The following is a 22,228-nucleotide window of genomic DNA, read 5'->3' as shown; positions in this document are numbered from 1 at the left end:
TCAGCTTCATTTCTGATTACAGGTTATTCATTTATGGATGGGCAGCTGTAGAAACTTGCTTCTTGCATATGCAAATCAATCATGGTAATGTTTATCATAAAGAGATTTTGTGGCAGTGGAAAAGGGGTTGTGGCAACATGTTCCTGATTTCAGTTGTATCTTCTACAAATGAAATTGGCTTCCTCACTTCACTTTCAGTGGATTTTTTGGGGGGTTTTTTTTGCCATTTACTTCTTGGACTAGACACAGCTCACTAAGCAAGCTGTTCGATTCACTTACAGATCATGATTTTGGAAGGAGCTGGCAGAATGAGTATCAATTCCGGCAGCAATCTACTCCATCAGCAGCCTTCCTGGACAGACGGATATTCCACATGTAATGGTAGGAGGAATTTAGTGGCTCTGAGCCGTGTTTTTTTGGGGAATGCAGAGGAGAAGGGGCTACTACACCTTTAAGCATGCACAGATGTTATTTTTCAGTAATACTAGTTTACTGGAGTTTCACTTCTGGTAAGAAAATTTTCCATTTGCTACTTTATTTGTAAAAAGCTAAACTTGCAACACTAAGTTTCTGAAAGTGACCGGTTTATGGTTCATTTCCTTAGTGGTTCTTTTTCTTAGAATTAATTTAGTGGTAAATTGAAAGTGCCAAATATTCCCCCTCCTTGGTCCGGAATTCTTTCTCTCTTATCTTTACCCCTGATGCTTTCTCTGAACCAACATTACTCTTCGTTGCTAATCACCCCCCAGCTTTCCAGGGGGAATGGTCTTTTTGCTGCTTTACCATATTTGTTTTTTCAGCTCAGATTACTTGATAACTTTCTAATTAGACTGACGTTAGAGCACTAGATAGTTTGTGATCTGAGAACTATTTTTTTCTTACTATTTTCTGATTATATGGCTGTATATATAAAAATATGTTTATATATATTCCCCCTCGGTATAAAAATATAGATAGAAGTACATATCTATCTATCTAACTATCTATCTATAGTGTCTGATACAATTTCAAAATCATTTTTATCACTCAATTGACAGGTAAACCTTAAAATCTAAGCAGACGAACACATAGTGCAGTTGTTCTAATGCAAATAATGCTGTACAAAACTTACAATACAAATTCCCTCTCAACTAAACTTTTGGGGGGTTTTATTACACTAATTCTAAATTTATAAATTTCTAAATACACAGGAATACGTAAGTATGCACTTAATTAATGTGCTGACCTGTCTGTAGCATGTTCATGGGGAAAAATGTCCTAGCTGAGTTTCACTTTGCACAGGATTTTGTGGAGGGAAACGGTGGGGTCGATTTTCATGTTTCCAGTGTGGATGGAGCTCCTCAGGATTCACTTATGTTTTAGAGGGACAGGAAGCCAAAAGCTCTGACCAGCCTCTATCATCATTCACCACTTCACTTCCTTTTACCCAGCTAGTATTTCCTCTCACTAAAGGTTCTCCATTTACATTAAGAGTCTAGTGGCCTCTGAAGTTCCTATATGCTTCTGAAGTGATGGAAATACATATCAACCTCCTTTTCAGGGTATACTTGACAGTCCATCAAATCTTTATTCTCTGACATATGACACTTCATAATTTGCACTCTCATTCCCCAAATCCTTCAACAGGAGGATAAGAGACAGTCCTGCAAACTCCCTAGGTTACTGACACGGACCTTGTTGGCCAATATTTATGAAGAAACCCAAGTAACTGTGGGGCTTTTTTGTGTTTACCTGGAAACTAGCACTGCGCACAGCCTTTCTCAACCAAAGAGGCCTGAAGTCTAGTGGGAACTGAGGGGAGGTGATTTCCTGAAATGTGCCAGCTCTGTTGCTTGTGGTCCTCTAGCACTATCCACTGTTGTCAGTATTTCTGACAGCTATGTGGGACACTGAGAACGGACTGGCACCATATCCTGGAGTGAGGCTACTGTAGAGCAAGGCTGTGGCAGTCTTTGCTCCTCCTGTAATTCAGCCACCTCTGCAATTTCTCATTCTCTCATCCTTAAACCCTTTATGCACTTGTGAGCATTTTATCATGCCACCATCTGTGCCTGGCATACTCCATTGTCCTCCTTTCCCAAGGAATAAATTGCACTGAACTCCTTTTGCCAGCCCTTCTGTGATGGCTGACCAAAATAGTGCTGCCTTTGCTCTTTAATAATTATTCTATCCCCACATACAATTTCTTTCATTTGGTCACATAAATTATTGTCATGCAATGACATAAAACTGAGGGCAGTTTAAAAGATTGTCAGGAAAAGATTCAGACAACCTGACAAGAAAATTAGGCGGCTTTCGTAACTAAAAATGAGTTTTAAAACTGCATTCAGAAATCACCTTACCAGACTACAGAAGTAACGTGCATTCATCAGAAAGTGGGCTCTGTCATGAAGCTGAATAGTGATAGGCTTTCACTGTGGAGCAATATGAGAGTGCCTTGGCTTTTATCATTCTTTGATTAAATCCCACAGTTCATATTTAGTTCTTACTAAGTCCTTATTCAGAGAAAATTTCCATGTCACATTATGAGATTTTTGCAAGGTTTCTCCATCATTTTCTGATGCACAAAATTATTTTCCCACTTGAGGATCAACATACCTTTTCAACAGTACTTCTGTAAGGTATCTTCTATCAAAGAATTTTGGTGTATTTAGCCAACATCAATAAATTAATTCCTACATACTCAATCTGCCAAGAGACGTGTAATGTAATAATTCCCAGTTTTTAATTGGAAAACTGAGGCAAAACCGCATAACAATACCTTCTCCAGAAATAGCTACTGAGCTAGTGTTAAGGACTGAGAAAAGAATCTAGATCTGTGTACTTCCAGGGGGTGCAATTTAGCTATAGACCTTTCTTGTTGTAGACGTAATCCTGTGGCTCTAACAGAGACAGCAAACACCTATTTTCTTTTCCAGTGTCCAGCAGCTTCTATGGAACCCAGTGGCACGAAATACACCCGCAGTACTGGACTAAATTTCAAGTCTGGGAGTGGCTGCAGCATCTTCTTGATACCAACCAACTGGATGCCAATTGCATACCTTTCCAGGAGTTTGATATCAACGGGGAACATCTGTGCAGCATGAGCCTGCAGGAATTCACTCAGGCAGCTGGGACAGCAGGGCAACTGCTTTACAGCAACCTTCAACACCTAAAATGGAACGGTAAATAGATGTGAGGCAAAGATGCATGTACAGTGGTCAGAATTCTGGGGTTGTCAGAAGTCGCTTACATTCCCCAGAGACCTAGCTGGCAGGTCTCATTTGCTATGTTTACTATACTGCTTACACCTCATTCACTCTATTGCTAAATTGCTTAGATATGACATAACACAGAATTTTGAAGGACCAGGGCAAAGAGTATGTTTCCTGCTCCAGATATAGCCCTCTGGCTCAGCTGTAGCAGTTGCCACTTGGAGCTAATACCTTTGATTCTTCTGTACTTGTTGTCATACATCCTATCTGCCATGTTTTCTTGCAGGCCAGTGTGGAAGTGACATGTACCAATCTCATAATGTCATCGTGAAGACAGAGCAAACAGGTGAGTAACAGTTGGGTAAGCTGTCTTTTAATGATGACAAAAGGGGGAAACTCTTCATTCCAAGAGAGCTATGTCAAAGTGGCATTAAATTAAATGGAAAGTGTATCATGCAGGATAAAGGAGTAACACAAATATCAGTCAGTGTCTCCTTTTTGAAGTTTCAGGTAGTACCACCGATCTTAGTTTGCATGTGGCCACTTTTCCTGGGAGACCTCTGCAGTATCAGCAGTATATACTCCTGTTCAGAGTTGGAATAGTTTGCGGTGTTCAGTGAGTGTGGCTTTGTAGAGGACTTCATTCTGTGCTTCGTTCAGCAGATTTGAAAACCAACTATTTTCACAGTATTCTCAGTTTATAAAAAAAGAGAGAAAAAATATTTTGTTGTGAAGTGCTATTAGTGCTTGAAAGATGAGGAAATTTCCCAACAAAACAACTTAGAGAGAGAGAAAAATGTTACATTTCCATTTCTTCACATTTCAATGAAACTGAAATTCAGGTAGCATTTTGGTTTGAATAAATCTGCATTTTTCCTGTTGCAGTCTCTTTTTTTACTGTGTTCATAGCTAGATCCCTTTTCTCCCAGGACTTTGTTTCACTGAGAAAGAACATCAGCTAGGTTCAATCCCACTCTTCAGACATGATTATTTTCCTGGTTCCTTTGCCAGAGTACCTCTGTCTGTACCCGAACTCTCTCTATCCCACTAGTCCCAGCCCCTTTGTATGTGGGTGTGTTCGTGAGCCATGTTTTAGTATCTCATGGCAGAATGAATGCAGATTCATAGCGTGCGATGTCTCTGACAAATACTGCCAGCCTGTTTATTCAGCTAATCCAGAGGAATCCAGCCTCTCCAGCCAGGGATACTATTTACCTTCTTCTTGCAGTGGGCCAGGCATTACAATCTGCCATCCACTCTCTGCCTGTGCCTGCATAGTGTGGGTGATGTGCATGCAGCAGCCTTAATGCTTGCCATATAGGAAACTACAGTAATCCTTCAAGTCCTAATTTATGAGATCTTGGTATAATATTAGTTCCTTCTCCCACCAGAGATACACAGGGCAATGCAAAGTACCTCAGCTGCACATCCTAGAAAGGTCAAAGCCCCGGACTAACTGGTGGTTCTCCTAGCTGTGGTGAATCAGGAGTGGCATGGTGGGGCTCTGGCAACGCTGACCGTGGGCAGTGGGAGTAGGTTTAGTTTCTGCATGGGGAGGAACAGGTGGTACGGATTAGGGCTGCCGCGAAGGGGACTCCTTGTGAGCCAGCAGGGATGGGGCTGGAGGTTTAGAGGGGTGGCCTGCCTCATCCTAGTAGACTGTTGCAGTTGGAAAGACGTGGGTACTGAAAAAGGCCAAAATAGGAAGACAAGCTGTCTCGCCATGTTCTGGCTAGGTAAGGCCTGTTTTCAGAGGCAACATTAGGCAGATCAGGTGTCCAAGCAAGCAGAGGGTGTGTGCTATTGTAGGAACGCAAGCTCAGGGTGCCCAAACATGCAGCTATTACTTAGCATGCCTGCTAAATTCCTATGTCGTAAGTGGTAACTCAGCCAAACATGATGATTTAGCTATAACTAATTTTTGATTTTTTTAAAATTTTATTTATATGAACATGAAAAAAAATGAAGTAAAACCTAGATGTAAACCTTACATCTTATCCTTTCTGAGCTGGACTCAAATAGAAAAGAGATTTTTAAGGCTTCTGACCTCAAAAAATGCACTGTGAAGAGAATATTTTTCTGACCAATATACAGGTCATAAAGACAATACTTCTGTATATCTTGCAATGTACAGGTCATAAAGAAAATACTTCTGTTCTGCTTATCTTGATCCATCTGACCAGAAGGTCACTAAAAATAATTCCTCTTTTATCATGGAGATGCTTTTTAGGTTAAGGATGGGGACCTGACATGCCTGGAATAAAATGGTCCTTCATCTAGGATGAGGCTTTCATGTTTCTCACTATGGGCTTACACGTGAAGCTGTTTCAGGAGGGACTTTTGAGTTCTACCATTATAGAAATAAATACTCATTATAGGCATCCTCCTGTTTTACTAGATATTTGAGAAGACTTTCATCTCTATGGCACCAAAGCACTGTCATGATCACCAGGGGCTGAGAATTCAGGACTGGATTGGATAGAATTAGAGTTGATCTGCCATAGGAAACCTCTTTCAAGGGCAGGCATTAATGATATATTAGCCAGGAAAAGGAAGAGCCTAATACGTTATTTCTAAAAGTCAGTGCTTTGTGTAAGTACATTTGCCTGAGCATGCAAAACCCCATCCATAATTTTGAGTGAAAGAAAATAATTTCGTGCATAGCCCCTTCACTTCTTGGTTCCCTTCACAGCTCTTTTTTTGCACATTTCTTATTCCTTCAGTGCTCAGTATTCACCTCTGTGCTAAAAAATTTCTTTTAGTGAACTAATTTTCCTTTTGGTCCTTTACCTTCAGATCCGTCACTAATGGTGTCCTGGAAAGAGGAGAATTACCTATATGACAGTGGCTATGGTAGCACAGTAGGTAACTAACATCACAATACTTCATGCATTTCTGAGATGGTTTTTATTGTCTGAAGCTATTGCTATAAACGTCTTCTTTTTAATTCCCAGAGCTATTAGACAGTAAAACATTCTGTCGTGCTCAGATTTCCATGACGACACCTAGTCACCAGCCTCCTGGTAAGGAACTTGTAATTATATTGTTAATTGTTTGTCACTTGTCCCAGAGCTACCGACGTGTAATAGTCTCTGTGGTGTTCTGTTGTAGGATTGAATCTGAGCCTCCAGTAATTTTAAAACAAGTAATACTGATTCTGACGCTCTTTTAGCTATCATTATTACAATAGCTTGCTTTAAAGAAATGCTTTTCTCTCTGTCAAGACAAAGAAGATCACATAATCTGCAATCTCCACTTATCTTTTGGAATGGCTGAGTCAAAGGGGAAGGTGTTAGTGTCAGAGATGAGATGTTTCAGATCCACCACACTTTTCTGTGGTGTAAGCTGGATCTGGGCAAATGAGTGCCATGTTCCTCCCCAGAAGTGTCTGCATTTCCCTCGTGAGCCAGTGGTTCACACTGAGTAGGTGGCTGGGTTTGGGGCTGGCCTGGGGGAGCCGTAGGGCTAACACCAAGCCCTCAGTCCAACTGTGCCAGCAGAAGGGCTTCTTCGTGGAGCCTGTCTCGGCTGACAGCAGGTCAGGCACTGCACGCCTCTTCACCGTGCTTCCATGAGGCAGAGCTACAATCTGCCTGCTAAAGGGCAGGAGAAAGAGCAAACCCATTTGCCATAGCGCCTGGCAAAAGTGCAGTCCCGGCACATGTGTAGGGGCCACGGGACTGTGGGCCATATCCTGGGGGTGGAGGCGGGAGAGCGACGCAGCAGGAAAAGAGGAGAGCAGAGATGGCAGGGGAGTGAGAAAGGCGGGAAGGAAAGGCAGGTCCTTCTTAGGAGATTGTTAAGCAAACAGACCCGAGGGGGAAAGCAGTGAAGCTCAGGGGGGGATGAGAGAGGAAAGCACACTGCTGTAGGTGCAACCCCACAGGCACTGCCTCCGCGCTGGGGGCAGCCGGTGTCGCTGCACGTGGGAGGCAGTCACAGGCTCTGTGATGCCCGTTCACGGCATCCCCTGGCCTCCCAGCACAGCCGCATTTCCCAAGTGACATACAGTTTAAACTCAGCAATAAATAAACAAACAAACAAACAAACAAATAAATAAATAAAAGAGAGAAAACCTGACCAGAAGAGAAAACCACCAAATCTTAAAGAAAAACCCAACCAAGCACTCTGTTTGCTTTCTGCACTGCCTCCACCCACTCTCACAAGATGGCTACCAGGATTTCAGAGCTCTCTGACAGGAATGGGGACCAGTCAAGATCCTGGCACAGTGTGTTTACCCGCTGACTGCTTAAGCCTAGAGCTAGGGTGGCACGCCAAGGGCACAGCCTCCTGTAAAAACTAAATTTGTATATCCCGTAAAAAAATGGCTCATTCCTGAATCATATGCAAATACTGTGCAACCTTTTGTCAAAAGTTTTGTAAGACAGCTTTGTTGAAACTGCATCATAACTCTTTTCATCTGTCAGGCCTCAGCCTCCTAACATGGCATGTTTGAAACTGGTCTCCACGTAGGAGCGGGGGCAGAGCGGGAGGCTATTTACACAGCTGAAATCCAGAATATATCACCAGATAGGCAGAAGGCAGCTAAACTTCCAAGAATAAATCTCCAGCTAAGTGGAGCATAACAAACATTTGCAAGCGAATTGTGGGATTACAAAATGAGAAGGAATTATGTAAGGGCAAATAAAGGACTGAGTCCTGCTTTCCTTGCCCGGAGTTCCCACAGGCTTTTAATAACATCAGGGGAATCGTAATCTGGGGAAAGGCAGCGAAATAAGCCTAATTTTACTTTTTCCCCCCAAGCTGAGTGAGGTTCAGGCTAGTTCCTGCTCTCTGAGACTGGGAAGGCAAAATGACTCAGAGCACGTTTGCTGCTTGGGGGTCAAGGACAATAATTATGTCAGGCTCAGAACAGTGGAGGTTAGGCTTATCCTCACTGACCTGTTCAGTTTATATTTCCAGTTATGTATGAATAAAGCAGGTGTGTGAATAGCTTTGCATCTACCTTTTCACATGCAGTTGTTGCAGTTGCTTGTGCAAATCTGACAAGTTTCTATGCAAATTAATATTTCCTGTGAGTCATTTTCCCATGCAAATGCCCGGGTTCCATGAAAAGTATGATAATCGTGCATTCATAGGAGCTGGGAAAACATGCGTGGGACCTTAAGCTTTGCTTTATGGAATTCAGGCATGAAGTAGGCTGAAAAGCAAACACAGAAGGGGCTCCCTCTTATGACTATCCCACAGATTTTGCGAGACTTAGAGCAATCAGATGAAAGATATTCATTAATGACAAAAGGAGAGCCAGGCTGCGGTGGTTTGAGGGCAGGAGGGTTGAACGTGCAGACTGCAAGGTAGGTTACAGTTATGAACAAGCAGAACTTTTCTTTTTCTTCATTTCTGAAGAAACACTTGTGCCAGAAATCCTATTCTTGCTCTGGCTGGCTGCAGTTGATAAAGTACCATTGATGAGAAATGGCTTGTTTCTATGGCTCTGAGCCATGGAACAATATATGCACGTCCAGCTGCCAAAAACTCCTACCAGCGCAGCCCTGTTCCCCCCTCCCCGTTCCCCCCTAAACAGCAATGCTTTGCCAGTTCATTATGTTTTAGTCAGGTAGGTGTTCTGTGCATTGGTACCAGTGCATACATTTCACATTAGATCATCTCTTCAGAAACAAATAAGCCCCCAAAGATACATGCTTCTGCAAAGACTAAGACATAATGGGACAATTCAGGATTCGTTTTGTAGAGGTGATCATCTTATTTTTTTCTCTCTCACACAAAACATGAGGTGAGGTATTTGTTAACCAAATTTAGGTTTCAAAAGCCAAATGTTTACCTCTGCATTCATTCTTTATTCATCAATGATCTCTTTGTGAAGTGTGCTGATTAACATATAGTACAGAAAACAAAACTGTCCCCCTTCCTCCTTACTTAGATTACCTTCTGAAAAGTGATTATCTTTAAAAGAGATATTCGTTCTTTTTTGTGGTTTTATTTCTTTCAACCTGCTAGTCAATGGAAAGCCTTTAATCAAATTTACAAATAGGCTTCATTTTCCTTCTCTGCAGATTCTTCAGATGTGAAAAAATCGCAAGATCATGCCCCAAAGTCCCACACCAAGAAGCACAGTAAGTTGACATCCATGTTTAGGACGGTTAGGATCCGAGGAAGAGAAACCCATTAAAAGTAAATCCCCTTCGGGAGAGAAAAGGAAGCATTTTGAAAACAAAACTGGTTAGATCCTTATTACGATTGAATCCTCCAAGGATCTGACTGCTTGTAGTAATGTTTTCTTATGCTATTTTTGACTCAGTGTTGTTATACTTTTCAAATTGCTTTTTATCAGTGAGGGCTTATGGGGAAGCAACCAGAAACCAGTTGCCTCTGCCCTATGTTGAGCTGAGCTGGTGGAAGGGAGTAAAGGAATGATGAAGGCGACCTAGGACTAAATCAGGAAGGTCCGTGGGCATGGCCACGCTTGTGCCTGCACCTGCTGGGCGCAGCATGCACCAGAGACCCTGCTCAGCATCTCCTTGCAGAACTTCTCATGTACGGCATTACAAGCAAGCACCTGCCCCTCAATCCTGACACCTTCATCTCCCCTGATACGACAGTCTTTGTACTCCCCTAATCTGCTTTTTCTGCTAGTTTTGATTGAACCTGACTCTGTAGAGGTTACCATAGTTGTGATTTCTGGAAATAGTTCCACTAATGTACTTTACTGAGATTTTAATGCTGAAAATATCTTGTGTATGTCTTTTGCATCCCGTGTCATTCTGTCATTCCCTATTTGTAATAGAACCCCCCAATATTTGTCCCTCACCACATTTTGTAGTATTTGATGTCTTCCTGTTTCAATATGGTATCCAGATTGACTGTCTCTTCCTGACTCCTCTTCTTAGCTTGCTCTGTGACTTCGCCCAGCCAGAACTCCTAAACTTTTTATCTGCACGCAGATAGCTTTTTTCTTTTCTTGTGTGTATATCAAGGTGGCTAATTAAAGGGTTAGATGGGACTGGTCTGAAGAAACCTGCGAAGAACTGAGGTCACTTGGTTTGTTCAGCTTAGAGAAGAGAAGGTTGAGGGGTGACCTCATCACAGTTTACAACTTCCTCAAGGAGGGCAGCAAGAGGGAGGTGCTGATCTCCTCTCTCTGGTGACCAGCAACAGGGCACGAAGAAATGGAATGAAGCTGCATCAGGGGAAGTTCAGATTGGACGTTAGGAAAAGGTTCTTCACTGGGAGAGTGGTCAGTCACTGGAACAGGCGCCCCAGGGAAGTAGTCAGAACACCAAGCCTTTCAGAATTCAAGGAGCATCTGGATGAAGCTCTTAGTCATATGGTTTAGTTTTAGATAGTCCTGTGAGGAGCAGGGTGTTGGACTCTATGATCCTTATAGGTCCCTTCCAACTTAAGATATTCTGTGGTTCTAAGAACTCAATCACAGCCTTGGCATATAGAAAAGGTCATCTTGTCATATTGGGCTAATCCCCAACATTTTCAGTTTCTTCAGGACTGCTGTGTCATCACCTATTGGGTATGTTACTGATGTCCAGATAGACTAGGTCCACCACATTTTGGTGGTTCTAGAAAACAGTTATAATAATAAAGAAAAATATTGGATTAGTTGACTGAAATCTACTCATGTCGCACTGTGTACCACTTTCTATTTACCTTCACATCTTTGACTTGCTTGTTTCCTTCTTAATTTGGTCTAAACCCTCGCATACTTTTGAAGTCAGACCAAAGGGCTCCTATCTTTCTAGCCTGCCTTGTCACTGTGCTTTTTATTCTCCATCATAAACTACTACATCTGACATGCTTATTTAGTCTCTTTTTCTGGTGCCGCCTCTACAGTAACTGTGAGATGGATTTGTGCTTAAAATGGGAGGTATGCCTGTTGAACTCAGAGATGTAGTTTTGCCTTTTCTGATACCACGGTCAAACTTTTTTACACCCTTTTCACATACAATTTTGGCTAGCCAGCTTTTTCACTATCCCTCTATTCATTCTATGCCTTCTTACTTCTTCATGTATACCTAAGAGACCTGGGACCAAATACTCATTAATGTGGAATGGCATTTCACCTCCTTTGCCTTCCGTCTGTCTTTTAAATGCATGGAGATTCAGTGCCTGCTTCACAATTATCTTGGCGTTTTCACGTACCACATGATAATATCAGGTTACATGCCATGCTGTAGAAGAATATCAGGAAAATGGGCAAATGAGATGAGGGGAAGAGTTAAACATGTTATCTTCAGGGCAGGAACAGTGCCAAAGGCAGAAGGAAGCAGTGAGTGGTTTGGACTCTGCTTCCCCTGGTTGCTGGGGCTTCTACCTGCCTGCCACAGGGCTCAGACTGCCAAAGGCTGACGCTCTCCTCCACCTCCACGTAAAAGGCTGTCAGCATTTTTTGCCTATATATCTCCGAGGTGGGGGTCCTGCACTCCAGGAACTATAGCTTGTCCTGGCCGAGTGGTCACTGTCTGTAGATGACATGCTGTAAGAACATGACATAAAAATGGCAAGCATAGCCTGGAGACCTCTTTAGACACTCCTTTTTCCTGTCCCCTTTCCTCTTTCAGACCCTCGAGGAACTCATCTTTGGGAATTTATTCGAGATATTCTTCTCAATCCTGAGAAAAATCCAGGATTAATCAAGTGGGAAGACCGGTCAGAAGGTGTCTTCAGATTCTTAAAATCCGAAGCTGTGGCTCAGCTCTGGGGAAAGAAGAAAAACAACAGCAGCATGACTTACGAGAAACTCAGCCGGGCTATGAGGTGAGCTGAGATGTCGCTGTAGAAGACTGGGACATGTAAAGAAACTACCTGAATGGAGAATCTGGTTGACTTTTAAAAATGAACTGTCAGCAGCACCAGTTGCTTTCTTTGACATTTGGGGGTCTCCCACTAATTTTGAAATTGTAACACTATGTTCTTCTTTGCCTTTTCTTTCCCCTGCTGTTATATATATATATATATAACACATACATTCTGTTGCTGTCCACCCGAACAACCAATGTCAGAAAGAAACATGGTTGTAGCAAGCTGAAAGTTCATGTGCTACTGCTGATCAGGGAAGGCTTAAATGGCCCAGTAATGTCCAGATACCTTGTTATTTGCAGCAGCGCTCAGAAACTAGACATATCCCCCACCCATTATCTTAAAATAGGTTTACAAATTGTATGTGAGAGTTTCCATTGCTCTTTGCTTTAACACTTGTAGCATTTTCCTGTCATCTATGAAAGTTATAATTTTAAATGGAAGCTGAGATTCTTTCCTAGTCTGATTTCAGATCCTGGCTTATCTGGACAAAACCCCGTGAAATCTCATGAGTGTGTGATAAATATAGCGGTATGCTATGACCTGAAATATGGTGAAATTCAAAATAAGAAGATAATTAATATAAAGTAAAAAGAAGACTTCAATTTATTCTTCTCTATCTTTCAGTTATAATAATCTTAGGTATTAAGACTTTCCAGCTAGCTAAGTGATTGCCTATTTGGCAGTGGCCTTTTAGGACTGTAGGTGAATTTAATCTTCAATCTTTTTCTATGTTTTTATTTTAACAGATACTATTATAAAAGAGAAATCCTGGAGCGTGTGGATGGTCGGAGATTAGTATATAAATTTGGAAAGAATGCCCGTGGCTGGAGAGAAAATGAGAATTAAATATGTCAAGAAATAACATTTAAAACACCTGGATGTAAATATTCAAAGACTATTTTCTTATATTTATGTACCAAACTGGGGTGAAAAACCAATTCTACTTCTGTCGGGAAGAAGGAGCATTATCATTATTGGTGTTAAAATTATTTTATTTGAAGTATGTCCTGTATGGGGAAAAAATGTACACAGTTTTCTGTGATGTAAGTTAACATTATAGAATTATGATTATTTTTCCCTTCTTGTGAAGTTTTTCTCTTTTTTAAAAATCATACAGGCATAATGTGATTTATGAGTCATGCAAAGAAAGGGAAGGAACAAAATACTAGGGCATTTAGGGAGTAAGATAATACACTTTGGAAGGCCACTATAAGTGGAGGAAAAGTAAAGCATCTCTGAGCCAAGTAGTCTTCTTCCATAGTCAGCTGGTTTATAGCTTTCATTGGCCAATATCACTTGTTCCTTCCCTCCTCTAATTTCTGAGTAACACTTTGCTGGCTTCCAGTTGCTTTTGTTGAGTCAGAGAGTGGGTTCCTCTTCAGTTAGCTTATCCCAGCCACAGAGAGCAGTGGCTCTGCAAGGTGGCTGTCAGCATTTATTTGGAGAACCCATACTACCTCCACCACTGGGACCTTCTTTTGTAGGCAGAAGTTTAGGACCTGACCTTACCTGGTACTGTGTATCCTCCCTAATCTCCAAAGGGCATTCAGCTCATCCCAGGAAAAGGGCTATACATTTTTGAGGTGAACTGCAGAAAGAGTCAATCTCGAGGACCAAAAGCTATTGAAAGAAGGTTGTTTTCTCACTGAGCAAACTTACTAAAAGGCACTGGTTTCCCAGTAGAAACACTAATACTCCTCCCACCCTCTTGTACTCCTAATTAAAGCATTCAGATCCATGCCATACGAAGTAGTGAGGGGGTGGGCAAGCAGAACATTTATTAATCCCATGGCATGAGGGAGCAGTCTCCCTTCAAGTCGTATGGTCCTCCTGGCAGATCAAGTCTCACCTGGACAGATAATTTCAAAAAAACTTTGAGAAATGCAAAGCTCCATTGCCTGTAATATATGAGTTCCCTTTGCTTTTCTCAAGTCTAACTCTATATTGTATTTGTCAGCTGTGCTTGGGATTCTTAGCTGGAAAAAAACCCACCAACACAAAGACCCTGAGAGTCTGGGGACATTCAGATCTCAGTCAGTATTTTGGGCTCATCTCTAGAAGTGCAATGCAGAGACTGAATGTTTGTTGGCAGCTTTTTCTTTCTCCAAGACACAAATGCTTCCTGCTGGCACCAAGCACACACAGAACATGGGGAAATAAAAACTAGAGGAGGCAGCACTTCACTAGGTCACTGAGTATGTGAGATATGGGAGTTGAGAAACAGGATTTTCTTGGTGATGTTAACAGAGGTGAAACCAAGATTGATTCCAACTCACTTTTTCAGGGATGGGGAATTTGGAAAACAATAACGGGGACTGAGAAGTCCAGGAGAAAAAAAAAAAAAAAGAAAATTAAGAATATTAAATCCATCCAATAACCATTTCCTCAGGCATCCCCTGATCCCCTAATCAAGATTAGCCTGAAATGCAGCAAGGTGCAGCTGGAGGTTGTAGGTTATTCCATTTTTTGTTTGTCTTAAAAGTTAACAGAGATGAAATCAAGAGACAACAGAAGTATCAATATAAAGGGTATCAAATGTGCTTAGCAACAATTTGTAAGCAAACATCAGAGCCTAGCTTGTTATCTACACATGTAGGGCATGTCAAACAATAACACCACCTCCTACACTGTATGCCAGAGCTGTCACCATCAATTACCCATACATGACAATTTTTACTTTTCATAACCTGGGTGGAGAGAGGTTCATCTTATTTACAAATCAAATAATAAGTCTCTGTACTTCAAAGCATTTTTTTCTCTCAGTCTCTTTCTCTTTTTGGACTGACTGTGCTAGCCTTGCTTGCTTTTGCGCAACTCAATAATTTCCTTTTTTTTTTTTTAGCTTGATTAGCTACATTTCACTTCCTTTACCATAATTTTGTAGTTCATATAACAAGAACCAGGCCACCAGACAAGGAGAACATCTTCACTTTGCTCCAAAGACCATTCCTTCCCCCCACCCCATGGTTATTTGCAGCCCTTTGCTCCATGCTCTTCACCACCACCCACCACTCCCAATCCACACCTTGGGTGAAAATCTGAAACGAGTGGCACCATCACAAATCTGCAGTACTGTTGTACCTTATCTCAGGTTACCGTGCATTGTACAGCAACTGATTGTAATACCTTCATAAAGCTGCTTTCTACCAGATCTCTCAACAAACTTCTTGGGAGATAAATGAACTTGTGATATACACGTGTCACTGCTTGGTTACTGAGCAGCAGCTAAACCTGCTTTTAAAGGTTGTGAAGGCTAAAGCTTTATTTAGAAGCATACTGTATAAATCTGGAGAGTGATTTATGCTGGGGTGCAGTATAAATGCCAGTCTTCCACCGTCATGTCTTTCAGCACGTGAAAATCATGCAGGTTTCTGTTCCCACTCTGCAGAACTTTTCAGACTATGTACTTGTCATTCAGCATTAAAATAGCACAAAGCTGGAATAGAAGACGGCCAACATTTACTCTCTTTTACAAATATATTAACCTTTGTGTAAGACAAACAAAAAGGACTGTTTAAAACTACAGTTCTTGCCAAGGACAGATGCAACCAAGCAAAGGGAGTCTTTTTACCAGACCTAAGCAAATGGAGAAAATGAAGAGATTAATGTTTATGTAAATTACTATTTAAACAAGAAGAATTTCTGATTGCTCTTTTATTTTATATTTCAGAGGCTGAGCAATCATATTTTTAGATGTATCCTTTAAATTAGCAGCTGCTGAACTGGTAGCACCGTGTGTATAGATTTTCATTGTACCATAATTTTTCATATGTATAAAGCTCTAGAAAGGAAAGTATATTATATTTATATAGTTACAAGCAAATCACAGTGTCAAAGGTGTTGGCATGAGCACTCTCAAACTATGTTTTCTGCACAAAATTAGAGCAATTTACTCTAAAAACATCCTGAGAAACTGTATGTAAGCTGGTGAACTACACAGACATTAAAATGTTTAGTTACATTTTCATCTTTCTGCAGCACATTGCGTAATTCCTGCTTGCTTCTCACAGCATCATCTTCAATGTATACATGTGGAAACAAATCCAAGTTAGATATTTCACTATTGTCATTGTAAACCTCAGCTTGGAGACGATGTATCACAAAATGGTTCTAAAGGCTGTTTCTATTTTTGTGGATATGATATAAATTCAAATAAAACACTCATGAAAGAAATTTTCTGATGAATGTTCATCTTCACTTTTTTATGCCTTGAGATTGGAAGTGACTTCTTTCAATATTGGACAATATTTCAAGATTGGCGAAAGGACTGATGTAATTACCACAAAATCCAATAGCATAAATTCGCTGACATGCTGAATAGCCCATCTATTGTGAAGATACTGGATTTCCCAAACCTGTTTTATGTCTCACAGGCCTCGCTGGAATACTTGATTGTGTCGACACAGCTAGATTGACTTTCTTGTTCGACTGCTAAACTGTACAAAGGTCTTACTTCAGCACTGATTTAACTTCAAGCTATTTTGAAGTGTGTGCAAGGGCTAGGCTGATTAAGGATGCCATTACTCACACTGAGCATTTCCTTTACTGAATCAAAGCAGCTGAAACTATGAAATCCTGTCCTTCGTGTTATTTTTCCATCTAAGTGGTGGCTACAAAAGCGCTCAATAAACAAAGAGAACATCTCTCCTGATTTGGTCTGCAGCTTGAGGGAAAAAGGTGAAAACCCTAAAATTAAGAGAAAGTCAAGGTGGGATCGTCTGGCATTTGCACTCTGGCGGACTGTGGCTGTATCGGTGCGGTGCCTGGAGCTGCCGTGAGCCAGCCTGCGGCCCCTGCCACCACCTCGTGCGGTGTCCCTAGCTGATGGGCAGCGCGGGGCACCACGGTAGTACAGTGCGGCACATCTGCTGCGGTGACTTGTGCCTGTCGCTGTGCCAGCATGTCTGGAGTCGGGCTTGATTCTCAAACTGGGAGCTTCACTGCAATGGGACACACCGCACTGTCATCCTCTATAATCTGCAAATGTGCTTAATTTTAAGCGAGTGATTGCACTGCACTGCATTTGAAATTATGTATATGGATGTTTGAGGATAGTGACTTTGCAAGTGTTCAGCCTATATTGAATCAGCCTAGATTCAAACCCAGAATTTCAAGGGGCTCCAGCATCATGTCCACCTAAGTAGGAGAATATGTTTGAATTTTAAATAGAGCTACAACCGTCATGTTTAACGTGCAAAACCAGGCCAGTGCCCTGAAAGGGTTGTCATAGTTTGAGAACTTGGGAGTCCCAAGCCAGGTTTCAAAAGGAATTGGAACCATATTTTAAGCAAGTTCAGACTGAATTTTAAATAAATACACAGCTGGTTATTACAGTAAATGGCCAGGCCTTTCGTTTCAAGCAAGCTGAGGCCAATATTTGAGACAAATACAAACGAGAATAGTATTTGGAAACATACAAATAATGCACACTTAAAAAAAACCCAACTCTTTTTGGCTGAGACTTAAAATCAAGCAAAACTTCAGCTTTCAGCTGCATTCTAAGGCCATATGAAATAAAAATTCAAGGCAAAATTCAGAGTTTGCAAATCCTATGTAAATTGAGAATAAGTAAGAGGAGTACTATAAACAGAGTCTACCAAGCCACATCTAAACCTGATACAAATTTGTGGGCATGACTGCATCAAGGACGAGTGAGAACTGCTTCAGGTAAGTGAAATGTGGTACTGCAGAAAGATGAGCAATTAAGGGTTACCAATACTAATAGCTACCAAGAAGTGTAAGTGGGATAATTATAATAATTTGAAAGATAGATTATCTATCTGGGTTTTCAGCATTTGCTCCCTTGCGAATGGAGCTTTGCACAATGCAGTCCAAGTTCTGAGCTTTATATCAGCCAAGAATTTCCTCCAACAACCAGTCTTGCTGACTTTCCCTAGATATTTAGCTCCTTCAGTCGCCTGACCGGTTTCAAAACATTAAAATGTTAGAGGAAATAATAGAGAAAGAAAAAAAAAAAAACCAAACAAAAAAAGCAGGAGAAAGAGACCGAATAGATGGCCAGGTTTTACTGCACTGAACAGTTTTGTGTGGAAATACAAAGCCTGTATGCACAGAAAAGTTGATGACATCGAAGTCAGTATTTATAGTCTTTCCGTCAGAGGTTGGTTGCAAAAATTAAACATAAATTAGTGTTTAGAAGTCTAATCATAAATGTAAGGAGAACAAAAAATTAGAGCAATATGCCTATGTGCGCTGCATAATCTTGTGACCCTAAAAAAATATTTAATTATGAAAGTAAAATGAACGAAGCATTATTTCTGCTGAACAATTTCCCCCCTCTGTCTTCAGAATGGTATGATAGTCTCCTTTGCTTTCATCTCATTTTGAATTTTCAACAATAAGATTCAGTCTCAGCACAAGGAATGAAGAGGGAGATGGATGATCTGTGGTGGTGTAGCAGGTACTGCAAATCGAATAGGCAAAGTAAAGCTTCTTCTTCCTAAGTTTTTTGGTTCCTCATTCAGCATTTATACTGTTCCTGGGAACAAGGTGCTTTGTGTGAGGGTGGGGATAAATTTAGTCTAAATATGTAATGTCACTAAAATGAAAAGGAAAAATAAAATTATTTTTAAGATTGCAAATGTTTCTTTTTCTACAACTGAGGTTCTAATGTGTCTGCTCCAGTCAGTTACTATACCACGTAGTATAGTTTTTCTTGAGACGGGACTGTTAACTTGAATAGCTAAATCTGTTTTCAAAGGGCTGATTATTTCTGTGAGAAATTTGGAACATGATCAATTATTTACATTTTGATTTAAATAACTCTGTATTGTTTCTGCAGGAAAAGCCTAACACCAAGGTATATTTTACAAGAGTATTTTAATGTTCAAAAGCTCTCATTGGCAAATTTTGTTACTGAAAACCAAACAGATTTCCAACACAGCACAAAAATAACACAAAATAGAACAGGATGACAAAAAGTTGTCATTTTATTTTTAACTTTTGAGAAAAGGTTATGTAGTAACCTCCTTTTTGTCATTTTGTTTCTGCCTTTTCCCTTACAGTCATTGCACCAGCAGTGAATCTGACTTAATGGAGTCACCCTTTAAAAAATATTATATATTTTCTATATCCTATTGAGCAGATGAAGACAGAGAGAAATTTTAATTACTGACAGCACTTGTTGAATACCTTTCTCTATAGACACATATTTGGGACATATGCATGCTGACATATCCTGGATGGGATGCTCCCACAGGAACTGGCTTGCCTAAATCTCTCGAAGAAATTGTTACATTAATACAATTCAACTAAAGATCTGTTAAGAAAACCATTCAGCAATGATAATGTAAATTCAAGCCTGGTGAGAAGCCCCACAGGTGGACAGACTGTCAAGGGAAGCTCCAGGAGGGGTATTGGTGACACGTTTGTACTTCCCCAGTGACTCGCCTGTTTTAAGAAGTTCCAAAGATAAACAGAGTGGTGAGCACCTTTAATCATGAAGCTCAAGACTCTTTGGAAATCCCATGCTCACTATGTTGGCATCACTAGCTCAGCATTCAGCTGCCCCTCACTGGAAAGTTTGTTCCAGGTTGAGGTTTTTCTAGGAGAACCCTCTTAATGAAAATTTCTAGGTAAAAATCAACCGCACCTGGCAGTTAGAATTGTATTTTGCATAAAGTGTTACGGTTCACAAGCAGATCTGACATAAGCAATTACAGTTTTTTATTATAATTTAACTAATTGAGATCTGCCCCATGAAATTTACATCCTGATGGATCATTGCTGCTGCCTTGCTTCCCGCCCTGTCTACCACATCACGTTTCACTGTCAGCCCCAGTGCGTGCCCCTAACATCTGTCTGACACGGCGTTTGATCTGAAGCATTCCTTTGAATGCCAGGTGGGAAAAGGGGAAATCTGGGCTCAATCGACAAAAATCTCAACACTGCAAATTGTTTTGCCTCTCAAATCTTGTCAAGGGGAGACAGGCTGTGCCAGAAGTGCAGTTTCTATTCCTAGAGCTGGCCTGCAAGGCCCGCTCAAGAGCAACACAAAATGTGCTTTTGCCCCATGACTTTGCACACAAGATTGCTGCATATGCAGTACTTCTTGGCCATGGGGAAGCAGGAGCGCTTCATAAATGTGTTTCAACTGCTGTTATATATTCTGTGTGTGTCTGGTACTTGATTTTTCATTTGTATCTGAGCCTGCAGTTTTACGGCACTCAAGATGTTGAAAGAGATTCTGCTTCTAGTGATTTAGTTCAAGTGACTTATTAAGTCAATCAGATCACAAAATGAGATTAGCAGGTGGGCTATTTATTGCAAATATCATTTATGGTGAAAATCACTTTATTTCCATTGGCAGATGCTTCTTAACTGATCCCAGATTTTTACATAAGTATATGATAAGCGCTAGGATTTCCTCATTTCAGGCTATGGGTATTTCAGTGAGGAGTGAATGACTTTTTAAGCAATGATCTCATTATCGGTGACACATCTTGTGAATTTTGCAGAGGAGCAACCCCTCTCTAAGCATGGTGCAGAGACCATCATAGCACAAAGGTTCTCTGAAAGCCTCTTTCTTGGAATTGAAGGTGTTCAGGGGCTGACCACGACACCTTATAAGCTTTTCTGAATCTTGAAAACTTTGGGCAATAATCTGACCTGCAGCACTGTGTGGCAGGGAATTTATTGTGCTTCACAGTTTTCGAGGGAGGGCTGCAGGATGGCTCCATAGCAACCAAAAGGTGAGGAAAAGTGCTGCACTTATGCAGGCTGCAGCCTCTGGAGACTGTAGGATTCACTGTGTACAGAGATTTAGTGCCACTGTACACCCTCATCTACCAGGCTGTGGGTCTTGCACTTCTCAGATATGCTGAGCAGGTGTAGGCTGAAGATTTTTAGTATTCTTGGGGGAGCACCCCAAATGCCATGACTGTGAGCGCTTCAGAAAGATCAGGAGACTGATGGGACTGTTGAAGCTCCTGGAGGTGATGCTGCCATGAGGACGCTGAGATACAGCCCTCCACTGCAGATCATGAAGTGTAGTTGAAGAGTGGATCCACCTTCTCCTTCAAGTTTTGCCAGTTTTACTCATTGTCAGCTCCTGCCTCCAATCCTTTCCCTTATCCCCTTTTCCCAAGTAGGACAGATATAACATTGCACATCAGCAGGAAGAGTATGACTAGGGAAAATGTGGGCCCACTGCTGAATGTGGTGGGTGCCCTGGTGACAAAGGACACAGAGGAGGAGTTTCTGAACGCCGCCTTTGCTTCAGTCTTCACTGCCAAGGCCGGCCATCCGGTTCCCCAGACCGTGGAGGCAAAAGAGGAAATCTGGAAAAAGGAGAACGTTCCCTTGGTCAAGGAGGATCATGTTAGAGATCACTTAAGCAAACCTGACACCCACAAATCCATGAGCCCCGATGGGATGCACCCCCAAGTGCTGAGGGAGCTGGCAGATGTTATCGCCAAATCACCCTCCATCATCTGGGAAAGGTCATGGAGAACAGGAGAGGTGCCTGAGGAGTTCAGTAGTCAAAAAGGGCAAGAAGGACGACCCAGGAAACTACAGGCCATGAACCTCACCTCCATCCCTGGAAAGGTGATGGAACAGCTCATCCTGGAGGTCATCTCTAAGCATGCAGAGGAAAAGAAGGTCATCAGGAACAGTCAGTGTGGATTCACCAAGGGGAAATCATGCCTGACCAGCCTGATAGCCTTCTGTGATGGAATGACTGGCTGGGCAGACAAGGGGAGAGCAGTGGACGTTGCCTACCTTGACCTCAGCAAGGCTTTTGACGCTGTCTCCCATAACATACTCATACAAAAACTCAGGAAGTGTGGACTACATGAGTGGACAGTGAGCGGGACTGAGAACTGGCTGAATGGCAGAGCTCAGAGGGTTGTGATCAACGGCAGAATCCAGCTGGAGGCCTTTAGCTAGTGGTGTTCACCAGGGGACAGCGCTGGGTCCAATCCGGTTCAACTTAGTCATCAGTGACCTGGATGAGGGGACAGAGTGTGCCCTCAGCAAGTTTGCTGATACAGAACTGGGAGGAGCGGCTGATCCACCAGAAGGCTGCGCTGCCATCCAGTGAGACCTGGACAGGCTGGAGAGCTGGGCAGAGAGGAACCTCACAAAGTTCAATGAAGGCAAGTGTAAGGTCCTGCACCTGGGGAGGAACGACCCCACACACCAGCACAGGCTGGGGCCTGACCTCCTGGAAGGCAGCTCTGCCAAGAAGGACATGAGAGTTCTGGTGGGCAGCAAGCTGC

At 41.8% G+C, this 22,228-nt stretch overlaps 1 protein-coding gene across 1 annotated transcript; it reads left to right on the top strand.

The window, feature by feature from the left end:
- Positions 1–257: 257 nt before the first annotated feature.
- EHF (ETS homologous factor) lies at positions 258–16,096 on the top strand. Its single transcript, XM_005441057.3, has 8 exons — positions 258–381; positions 2,919–3,164; positions 3,481–3,540; positions 5,991–6,059; positions 6,149–6,217; positions 9,230–9,289; positions 11,747–11,942; positions 12,734–16,096. The coding sequence occupies exons 1-8, from the start codon at positions 285–287 to the stop codon at positions 12,831–12,833; spliced, it is 897 nt and encodes a 298-aa protein (XP_005441114.1). The 5' UTR covers positions 258–284; the 3' UTR covers positions 12,834–16,096.
- Positions 16,097–22,228: the final 6,132 nt, after the last annotated feature.

This window comes from Falco cherrug, chromosome 7 (genome assembly GCF_023634085.1).
Source record: "Falco cherrug isolate bFalChe1 chromosome 7, bFalChe1.pri, whole genome shotgun sequence".
Lineage (NCBI taxonomy): Eukaryota > Metazoa > Chordata > Aves > Falconiformes > Falconidae > Falco > Falco cherrug.
This window is presented reverse-complemented; position numbering and strand designations above follow the sequence as displayed.